Source organism: Eschrichtius robustus, chromosome 3 (assembly GCF_028021215.1).
Source record: "Eschrichtius robustus isolate mEscRob2 chromosome 3, mEscRob2.pri, whole genome shotgun sequence".
Taxonomy (NCBI): Eukaryota; Metazoa; Chordata; class Mammalia; order Artiodactyla; family Eschrichtiidae; genus Eschrichtius; species Eschrichtius robustus.
The window spans coordinates 127,533,219-127,544,820 of record NC_090826.1 but is presented as its reverse complement, the minus strand read 5'-3'; the positions used below and the strand labels follow the sequence as shown (position 1 = coordinate 127,544,820).

General features: G+C 40.7%; 1 protein-coding gene across 1 annotated transcript; it reads left to right on the top strand.

The window, feature by feature from the left end:
* Positions 1–2,174: 2,174 nt before the first annotated feature.
* SELE (selectin E) lies at positions 2,175–10,398 on the top strand. Its single transcript, XM_068538374.1, is given in 12 exon segments — positions 2,175–2,211; positions 2,799–3,185; positions 3,745–3,852; positions 4,269–4,454; positions 5,252–5,437; positions 5,545–5,737; positions 6,694–7,106; positions 7,318–7,494; positions 8,066–8,176; positions 8,933–8,954; positions 9,060–9,132; positions 10,380–10,398. Coding segments are annotated over 11 exon segments (1,878 nt in total). The 3' UTR covers positions 9,118–9,132; positions 10,380–10,398.
* The last annotated feature ends 1,204 nt before the right edge of the window (positions 10,399–11,602 follow it).

The window sequence follows — 11,602 nt, the reverse complement described above, 5'->3', positions numbered from 1 at the left end:
TTTATTAGTGCGTCAGATAAAATTTAAGATCTGCCTACAGTACGCATTTTTTAATGGCAAATGATATGTTCGCAACTTATTAAAAAATAAAATATAGACAGATTATGTATTAACCCAGCTTCACATCCTTCTCTAAAATCTAAATAAACACTTGTAACTGACTGCTCTTCCACATTTACTGAGCCATAGCGACCACATTACGTAAGTAAAGTCTGATTAAAAAAAATAACGTCAGTATCTAGAAAATATAAGAGAGCGGGAGGTAGATGATAACGTCTCTGTTCAGAGCTGGGCAGTTTTAGGAGTTAAATTAGCTAACTGGGTTATTTATTTAATTTTTAAAATCAGTTGTACTCATTGGAATTTTTCTTCTCTTTGCCTGTTTGGCTTAGGTCTTTATGTACATAGAAAGAGCCAGGGCTACCATGTCTAATGAGACAAATTAACCTGTTATTCCCCGCCTCATTCCCCTGCCACTACTACTTCATGCCTGCTTAGAGTACATTCTTAGATGTCCTATTCTAAAAAGCTGTAATTATAGAATATTAGCTTCACTTGATCTCTACAGAACATGGAAAGTAAAAGATTCCCATTTACTGTCTCTACTGTTTGAATTAAACAAGATGCAGAGATGGGGAATGGTGATTGTATATAACTGCCCAAAAGAAATGCCAGTATAAACAGCAGGAATCAGTGATTATTTTATATATATATATATAAATATATATATATATATATATATAAAAATATATATACATATATATTATATATAATACCCTTCAGTTGCATTTAGACACAGAATTCTTTAAACTGTGTTCTTTTTACTATAAAAGTAATAGAGGGTCATTGCAAAAACTGGGAAAAGCTGAAAATAATCATGAAATTTATAAAAATAACCCCTGAATCCTGCCATCTAGAAATCCACTGTTAACATTTTGATACTTTTTTTTATGTTTTTGCAATTCACATTAAAATTTTTTGAACCAAATTTGGGTCAATTAAACACAAGTATATATAGTTTTCATCTTTATTTTCTCACTGAACAAATCATGAATGTTTTGCCAACAGGAATATCTAAGTCTGTTTCCCATTTTTCTTATATTTAAGAAACAAGGCATTATTTCAGACATTTAAGTGGGAGATATTGTTTCTAGTAATTTAGCCATAACTATGCACAGAATCTGAGGATTAACATTTACTTCATGATTCATTCCAATGAGGTATTGTACCTTAAAATGGATTGAGTTGGTAGGTGAGAAAGAGAAAGAAAGTGAGTGATGATATAATTGACTGGTACGGGGTAGGAAAATTGAGGATAATAGCCCATAGATGACACAACTATTCTTAGTTCGCTTAGGGTGATGAAATTCTGATCGTTACCACAATTTCAGGAGAGGGACTACTAATAAGCAAAGTTAAAAAATGTTTAAAGACATAGATTTCATGTTATTGGGATTAAAACCATGCATTTGTGTCATATCAATAGAATTCATGTAAAACTAAAAGGTATGTAAAAAAGGAGAATTCACTTTGACATCATTGTAATTTTTCGCGTTATGGGTATTCCTGGGAAACTTTTTGCATGCTGCCAGGGAATTCCTCTTTACTGGGTTTGGACACATCCTCCTATTACTCACAGGAAGCGTCGTTCTATAAAGGAGCTCCAGCAGGAGCAGTGCTCCACTGTTCTTGGCTGACCTCGCATCAGAACTGCAAGAGTGGCACGAGACAGAAGCAGCAGCAACTCGGGAGGAATCAGACACCGAAACAACTGCTTCACCGAACAGGTAAGTGCAAGAAGTCTTTCACTTAACTAATCTGGCCACGAAACACAGATTATTAATATGAACAGATAGGCAAGAAGCCTTCGATAAAAGATCTGTGCAAGCTCTTATTGTATTCAGACAAGTTAAAAGCTGGCTTTTCTCTTTGACCTAAATGATGAGAATCTTAACTTTTATATGTATTCATTTGGGTAAACTTCTTTGAAATGAAGATGGTGGCAAAAGATTTCAGTCCTTTATCTGAAAATCGTATGATGTCGCTATACGCAGCATCGTAGAATGATTTGAGTAACTGGTAGCCTGGGATTTCATTCTATAATTAATTTTGTACTTTTCCCCCCAGAAAAGCATTTCAGGTCTAATCTTGGGATCAAAAGAAGTCTTGAAGTCATGATTGCGTCACAGTTTCTCTCTGCTCTCACTTTCGGTAAGTCAATGCCCGTAGTTAGACCAGGGTGTCTTATCCTTGGCACTACTGACATTTTGGACCAGATAAGTCTTCCTTGTGGGGGCTGCCCTGTGCATTGTAGGTTGTTTAGTAGCATCTCTTGCCTCTCCTCACAATGTGTTGTGCCCTGGGCTAGGAGCAATTTACCTCATTGTGTCTCAGCTTCCTTACATATAAAGAGTTGATCATAAATAACCTATTTCCCAGAGGCATTTTGAGGATTCAGTATCATGGTTCGTGTAAAGTGCCTCCGACAGTGCTTGGTGGTGCATATTTAGTGCCCAAAAAAGCTTAGTTATTCTGATTATTCTTCTACTATTAGGTAGGTATATTGGGTAGGTTACAGTGGGTGAAGCACCAAGTGGAAGGGCAACCACAAAAGAGATACACAGTAAATGGTAGTTTCTCCATTCGTGTACCCATTCTTACTTTGGAAAAGGCGAAAAAAGGTTGAGTCAACCCAAAGGCCACTAGATGCCAAAAAAAAGACAACAAAAGGTCCAGTTAACAGAGTCAAACCATAGCAGGACTAAACTTTCCCATTCCTTTCACATTTTCCCCCTTAGCGCTTCTTCTGTTTAAAGAAAGTGGAGCCTGGTCTTACAACGCCTCCACGGAAACCCTGACTTTTGATGAGGCCAGTGCTTATTGCCAGCAAAGGTACACACATCTGGTTGCAATTCAAAACCAGGAAGAGATTAAACACCTGAACTCCGCATTCAGCTATTCACCAAGTTACTACTGGATCGGAATCAGAAAGATCAACGATACATGGACCTGGATAGGGACCCAGAAGCCTTTGACTGAAGAGGCCGCAAACTGGGCTCCAGGTGAACCAAACAATAAGCAAAACAAGGAGGACTGTATAGAGATCTACATCAAGAGAGAAACGGACTCGGGCAAGTGGAACGATGAGAGATGCAGCAAAAAGAAGCTCGCCTTGTGCTACACAGGTAGGGAGTTCGTGGCAGCAGTGGGAGGGAGATTCAGTGCGTGAGCATCTTGACAGATTGTGGACTGTACGCAAAAACTGGTCTCTATCGTGGGAATTCTATGTTCTAAAAGATACGGTTTTAAAACATTCTGTTTGATGTTTTAAAACAGAATGTGTTTTTGCTTCTTTGTGTGAATGTAGACAAGAATATATGTATTTATGTATACATATATGCATATATATAGGTCTATACTTATATACAGTGTGTGTACACACACACGATGCATTTTTAGCTACTTGTTGTTTATGTGCCGTAAGGAAACTCTCTTCAGAGTTTGTGATAAAGGGAATTTTCTCTTTGGGGAGCCAGTTACAGCTATACCCCTGACATTAACATCAAGGTTTCAAATGGTTGAGCCTAAAACTCAGCTTTGGCATTTCATCAAGCACTTCTATTAAAATCTCTGGCACTCTGTATCATTGGTGACATCCCCGTTACACACTGTTGACCCTGAATTCCTAAAGAAACTCATTTGAAGCACAATAACAATCGTCACCACGGACTGTCTTTTCCACAGCTGCCTGTACCCCGACATCCTGCAGCGGCCACGGTGACTGTACAGAGACCATCAACAGCTACACTTGTCAGTGCCACCCCGGCTTCAAGGGACTCAAGTGTGAGCAAGGTAAGGCTTGGTCTCACCTTTTCCTTTGCTAGAGATGGTAGGAGGATTTTGTGTCCCAGCTGGCTTCGGAGTCAGGTCTGCATGCCTTCCCTTCCCTGGGGCATATGGTTTCAGAAGGTGGTTAAGAGCTGAGGCTATGAAGTCAGACCCTCCTGGCTTTGAATCCCAGATTCACCACTTATTAATTCCGGCACCTTGACAACATAGTTAAACCCTCTGAGTCCCAGTTTTCTCATTGTAAAATGAGGATAATATAGTACCAACTTCATAGGCTTATGGTTTGGATGATGTGAACAAATGCAGACACAACATTTTCATAGTGCCTGCTATTCAATAAACAGTAGTTAGAGTTTCCAGGGTTCTTCCCACCTGATAAGGTGAGAGAGGAGCAGAATTGATTTGGTTTCCCTTTTCAGTTGTGACCTGTCAGGCACAGGAAGCCCCTGAGCACGGAAGCCTGGTTTGCAACGACCCTTTGGGGAGCTTCAGCTACAATTCTTCCTGCTCTGTCAGCTGTGGGGAGGGCTATCTCCCAAGCAGCACGGAGGCGACCCAGTGCACTTCCTCCGGAGAATGGAGTGTTCCTCTTCCAGCCTGCAATGGTAAGTCTCTCGGAGAAGGCACAGAAGATTCTCTAACTTGTCCCTCATCGCCTTACTTTTTATCCAATTTATACCATTTTCAGCACGTCAGGGAAAGTTCTTTTAAACGTGTCCTAATTAAACAAGTTCTAATTAAACTTGTTCTCTTGGCCAATATATATGGCCAATACGGTACCAGCTGGCTTTGAGAGAGGTTTTTATCCTATGTTTGACATAAGTGTTTCTGGGGCTCGCGGTGATTTGTAAGAAAACACATAAAACAGTGGAACCATACTCTTAACATCTTAATGACTTTCCCCTTGCTCTGTTTAACTTCACCCATGCATCTGGACCAATTTAAAATCATGATAATCAAGCAGCCTCAGTATACCCTGTTCTCTCTGTCTTATCTTTCTAGGCCAAAGACAAAAAAATTCTTTCCTCCAGGTCATGCTGGGTTAAAATAAATGAATGTTCTGTGTACGTCGGGATTGTTTTTTTGTATCACTAGTCATAAATCCTGATCTAGAATCTGTTATTTTTCTTTGTTTTTGCCTTATGTAAAATAGAGACCTGATGAGAGAGATCTGATAAAATAGATCAGAAACCACTTAGCATAGTCAGAGTCAATCAGAGAAGATGAAAAGATCAAGAAAAAAGCATAAAAACTTTATTGGGTGTGCGCATGTCCCCAAGGATGAACACAGGGCTTTGGGATCTACCCTCTGATCTATCTTACTGTATTATAAATTCCAGTTCAATAAGAAGTGAGTATGTCACTCTTCTGTAAAATTCATGGTGTTCTTTCAAATCCCCAGTGGCTAAATGTGATGCTTTGACAAATCCTGTCAATGGAGTTGTGAAATGCTTCCAAAGCCACGGAAGCTTCCTGTGGAACACTACCTGTGAATTTGAGTGTAACGAAGGATATAAACTCACTGGACCCCAGCACCTGCAGTGTATCTCCTCTGGGATTTGGGACAACAAGAAACCAACATGTAAAGGTACAGTGGTTCTACATCAGGGTTTATTGTAAACATTCTTTTTTCTCAACCTATACTCCAAATGGGTAAGCCAGACCTGCTAATGTAAACTGGGACATGTGTTACAGCTGTGACATGTGATGCCATCAGCCATCCTCAGAATGGCACTGTGAGCTGTAGCCACTCCCCTGCTGGAGAGTTCACCTATAAGTCATCCTGCCACTTCGCCTGTGCGGAAGGCTTCGTGTTGCAGGGGCCAGCCCAGGTTGAATGCACTACCCAGGGGCAATGGACACAGCAGCTCCCAGTTTGTGAAGGTAAGCCTGAGAGTCTCCTTTACACTCTCCCTTTCTCAAAGAGCAGCAGTCTTCAAATGTGAAGCACTGAAAATGAAACCTGAGGCCTACTTTAACTATAGTAATCAGATCTGATGGGCAACATTCATCTTATGTTTTTGAGATGCGTATAAAAGAACTGTCCAGGGAAAGGATTGTATGTAGTAAGAGTGGATGCTTTGCTGGTTTCTTAACTGTACTGGACTAATATAACTTTATAGACATTGGCATGGAGTAAGCAGAAATCTTAAGCTGAAGGGAAATCACATTAGAAAATTGACAAAGTAGGATTATGAGAACATGACTTGATTCCAAAATACTTGTCATACCTTTCTTCTGAAATTGCTCATAACTAGCAGTGATGAAAATGTTTCAAGTGTGGTGTCAGATATAGAGACTCCCTTAATATATACATAAGCACTAAAATTTAGTTTCATTTAATTTAATAAAGCAAGAGCAAGGACATTGAAAGCAAGCAGTTTTCACTATCAGGTACTGGCATTTTTGTAGCCAAATACAGCACAGAATGATTTACAGTGGCAAAAAAACACAAGACAGAAACCAAACTGCAAAGCAGACAAATTTTATGTGGCTGCCTTCTTATCTTCCTTTCTTTTTGGCCTCATCTGTAAGCATCCAGGACCCATAAGTTTCTCCCTGACTACATAAAATTTTTCCCCTGACCCTGACTTCTTTCACATGTCAGAACAGAGCTCAGGAACGATTGGTCCTGTTAAAGGCTGTCCTTTAATTAGTACCCCGTCAATGAAGAGACCGGAATTCAAAGAAAACACAGCCATCTCCCACTTGTCCAGGGACTAACGAAGAGTCTTGAATTCTCTGAGTGTTCCTTTGTCCAAAGCGATCTGGGTTCAGTCGTCAAATGCCAAGTACTATCCAGTTCCACTATATTATATTCTGACCATAATTTTGGTAGCTCAGCTTTCCCGTGAAAGCTTTGTCCAACCCAGAGAGAGGCTACGTGAGTTGTCTTCTGAAAGACAACTAGTCTAGCGCTTCTAGTACTTCTGAAAGTTTCCAAAGTGGGTCCATGGGTGACTTTTCCTGTGAGCACTATTGAAGAGCTATAGGGACTTGGTTACCTCGGGGAACCTGTTGCTGCCCGATAAAAACAAACTTCTAATGTACTCACTCATGTCTTCCAGCTGTGAAATGTGATGCTATCCCTCAGCCCAGAAGTGGTTCAGTGAACTGTACCCATTCCCCCACTGGAGAGTTTACCTACAAGTCCTCCTGTGCCATCAGCTGTGAGGAAGGCTTTGAATTACATGGATCAGCTCAACTTGAGTGCACATCTCAGGGACAGTGGACACAGGAGGTCCCCTCCTGCCAAGGTAGGACAGAACTCAATCTTTAAAGGAGTATAGGTCAAGGACCTTAAAACATTTCTGAACCTAGATTGCCCCAAGGGACTTGATCCTAATTTCCTACATGCTGAAAACTAAGTAGTGCTTATAAGTTACACTTATTGGTGACTTTTCTGCCAGTTTTAAAAGTTTTCCAGTAGATTTTTCTTAACCTCTACCCATGTCCTATCATTTGCAGTGGTACAATGTTCAAGTTTGGAGGTTCCCGGAAAGATCGACATAAACTGCAGTGGGGAGCCTGTGTTTGGCACCAGGTGTACATTTGCATGTCCTGAAGGATGGACGCTCAAAGGCTCTGCGGCTCTGACATGTGGTGCCACAGGACACTGGTCTGGGATGATGCCTACCTGTGAAGGTGAAGCATTGATTGATGGTGGTTGTCTGGGGGACCAGAGAGAAGAAAGGGAGCTAAGAAAGGAAGCTATCTGGCTGCAGTAATGAACTACCCAGTATATCCAAACCAGAAAGGTCAGAAAGGTTACGCAGGTTAACATTAATGGATGGACCTTTCATTCTATGGGGATAAAGAGAAAACAGAAGAAGTGACATGTCAATGGAATTTTGATAATTGGAAAAAGGAGAGCTAGTGGGAAAAGTTGCGGTGGGCGGGGGGGTGGGGGGGGAGAAGGGAAATGAGAGAGAGAGCGAGAAAAAGAGAGAGAGAGAGAGGTTAACCAAGGTGTGCTGTGAAAGCTTGGTAAGTTAGAGCTCTGCCTAGCCAGGCTGGGAGATAAGCTCGCAAAAGGTGGTTTGGGGCTGATCTCTAAGGCCTTTAGTACCATGTCTCTGCCTCATGTATTGAACTAGATGACTCTTCTGCTTTGTACACTGTAACCAGTGCACAAAGAAAAGGGCAAATGGACAGAACGGAAAGACTTTGAATTTAATTCCTTCTCATGACAGTTTACCCCCCTCTGTTTCCTTAGCTCCTCCTGAGTCCCAAACTCCCTTGGCAGTTGGACTTTCTGCTGCTGGGATCTCCCTCATGACATTAGCATCATTTCTCTTCTGGCTTCTGAAACGCCTTCAGAAGAAAGGTAAGGGCATTTATGAATGTACTCCAAAAAGGTTTTTGAAAAAAATTGTTTTCTCATTGATGAGTCATGTTATCTCTCACAGATTTAAAAAGTAATTAGACTCTAGTCACTAGTCATTAGACACTAATAAACTGCAGGGTAATTAAGCAGAAGTCTTAGGGAAAGAGTTTCAGGAAATACAAATGTTAGTGTGCTCACATCGCACAACTCCAGGGGATGCTATTCACATTGAATGCTGTGGTCCCCCTGGGAGTTGTTGCAATGAGGCTGCCATAATTAGCGGTCCTGGGAAAATCAATAAAATGTTTCCAAAAATTTTATTTGGAATACAGGCTTAAATATGGGAGTATCTCAGGGGATATGCAAACACATCTAGCCACACTCCTGGTTTGTTTGACCTACGGAGTCTTTAACATTTTTTGAATTAAGTTCTGACATTTACAGAATAGGAGATTTCACATCTAATCCAGATCTGAGATTTCTCATGGCAAATTGGAAGACAGCTGAACCTGGCAAGCAGAGCATGTTGCTATCCGCTTGCATTAGGAAGCTGCTGTGTCCTTTGCATGAGTGTGCACTTTCCATCCCCTGCCCTGCCCGCTTGTTGCCACCAAGCCGTGTCTGGGCTCTGATAATTACAGGGGCCGGGAAGGTACTGAGTTTGCAACCCCTGATGAAAAGAGTCATATTGTTTCAGGATTTAATGTATCCTTAAAAGTCATTTAGTCTAAATGAATGGTTTTCTTTCTCTTGCAGCAAAAAAATTTGTTCCTGCCAGGTAAGCTGCACTCTTGTATAAAGCATGCCATTGAACATTTTACACATTTTTCTCTCTTCATGCTGGAAACCAGTGCTTTACGTAGTGTTCTCATGTATTCCACAGCAGCTGCCAAAGCCTTCAATCAGATGGATCCTACCAAACGCTTTCCGAGTTAATTTAAGTCCAAAGGAATCAGGTAAGACTTGAAAATCACATATGGTTTTGAAAGAAGATATCTTCTCTACATGTTCTGTTGCTCCTGGAACCTTCTGAACCTGCAGTGTCTAGAGAGGAAATCACCACCTTCATGTTATTTTAGGGAAAGTTGTTTCATTTTTTTGGAGGAGGAGAGGAAAGGAACGAGGATCTGGCCTTTATGGAGTCATTTCATTTATGAACATGAATAGTAATAATAGTTAACCCTTATATGGCACTTACTATGTTCTAGGAACTGTTCTAAGCTAGGAATTATATGAGATAAGGGCTATTGTATTTATTATTATATAGATGAAGAAAATGAGGCACAGAGAACTTAATGCCTAAAATCTCAAAACTAGTTAAGTGGTATAGCCAGGATTCACACCAGGCAGTCTGGCTCTAAAATCTGTGTTCTTAACCACTCTGCTCTGCTTTGTGAGAATTTGGAAGGCTCAAGTCCCCTCCGAATAGATTTTTTTTAAATTAATAGACATTTTTGTGTGTGCAGTTTCAGGTTTACAGAAAATTCAGTAGAAAGTACAGAGTTCCAGCATATCCCCTCATGCCCTCCAATTTCCTCTATTATTTTTTAAAAGTTTATTTATTTATTTTATTTTTGGCTGTGTTGGGTCTTCATTGCTGCACGCGGGCTTCCTCTAGTTGCGGCGAGTGGGGACTCCCCTTGTTGCGGTGCGCGGGCTTCTCATTGCGGTGGCTTCTGTTGCTGCGGAGCACGGGCTCTAGGCGCGCGAGCTTCAGTAGTTGTGGCTCGCGGGCTCTAGAGCGCAGGCTCAGTAGTTGTGGTGCACGGGCTTAGTTGTTCCACGACATGTGGGATCTTCCCGGACCAGGGCTCGAACCCGTGTCCCCTGCATTGGCAGGTGGATTCTCAACCACTGCGCCACCAGGGAAGCCCTCCTCTATTATTAACATCTTACATTTGTATGGTATTTTGTTACAATTGATGGGCCAGTATTGATACATTATTATTAACTAAACCCCACAGTTTACAGTAGGGTTTTGTATATTCCATGGGTTTTGACAAATGTATAATGACATGTATCCGCCATTACAGTATCATGCAGAATAGTTTCACTATCCCAGCTATATAGGATTTTGCTGTTTGTATTTGGACTAGCCTTGTGAGAGTGCACGCAGTTGTCTGTGCTAGAAGGGGAATTCTGTCGCTGCTGTCAGTATGCAAAATATTAAATGTCCTGACCGCATGCACTCTTATCATTGCAGGGGCACAGGAACATTAGGGAACTAGAACGATACCCTGAAGGCGGCAGAGACAGAGAGGTCTGCTTGGGTCTCTGGCCCTTCTCACCTACTACACCCACTGGCTGCCTTTATAGCTGGGATTATGGTACCTACAAGGACTTCAACGGACTAAAATCCAGTGGGCAAGTCCAGCCTGCCACCAAAAAGACTCAGTTTTCTCCTTTCCGGTGCTGGCTACTGGAAGGAAAGAATATTCGCTTCCATGCAAGAGTGAAGAGACTAAGGCTCTGGAATCTCAGAATTCCTTTTCTAACTCACCCTTCGCTCACTGTAAAATCTTGTGGTGCAACACACTATTTTGAGGTGCTGTTTCTTTCTTTTGTCCCTCACAGTGTTTGAACTGCTGCTTATGCAGTCGCTGTCATTGGGATGAATACTTGTCAAGAGTTTAGAGGAAACAAATTGGTCAAAGATATTCTATTAACAGACCTGGAAAAAAAAATTACAAATTTTTAATGCCGTGGGGTGACGACATTGGAAAGGTTGTTAATGGTGGAAATTCTGTTTAGCACTCTGTGGGAGTGCAAACACAGTCTTAATCACTTTTATCCCTGTGGGATTCAGTGCTTTTTAAAGTACTTTTAGAGGCTGTGTGTTCTTTTTACTTGCATTGACTATAGTATAAAGTCCATAAGTCTTAATTCAGTACAAGTGTGGTAGGGACTTTAAAACATGTAAATATTAGGACTATAATAGGGTAAAAGTTGCTTATTCCAGATCTTTATTAACAAATTCTAAAGTTTCATCTGTAGTAAATGTATTTCAACAAGGGCAAATACTGTGCCCTAGCAATGCATAAACCAGTATAAAGTTCTGAATGTTTGACTACAGTTTCTTTAAAAAACATGAGTAGTCTCAGGAGAGCAAAATCCGCATGGCACACACTTGTACACTGTCAGGTATTTTTTCATAGCTATATGGTTTCTATGATGAAAAACTTCCATGAGGTTAAATGTTCTGATTTGATAAAAGCATAAATGCAAACAAACGAAGGTACAGTTTTATGAATGTCTTTCTTGGTAAAAAACATATGGATACATAAATGTGTTTTGCATTCCTACAAAGATGTTTGTCAGATGTGATGTGTCAACATACAATTCTTGTATATTACATAAGATTTTAAATCCATGCTAGAAACATACCATGTAATGGATCTGTCCAGTGGATTTTTTAAAAGTAAAGAT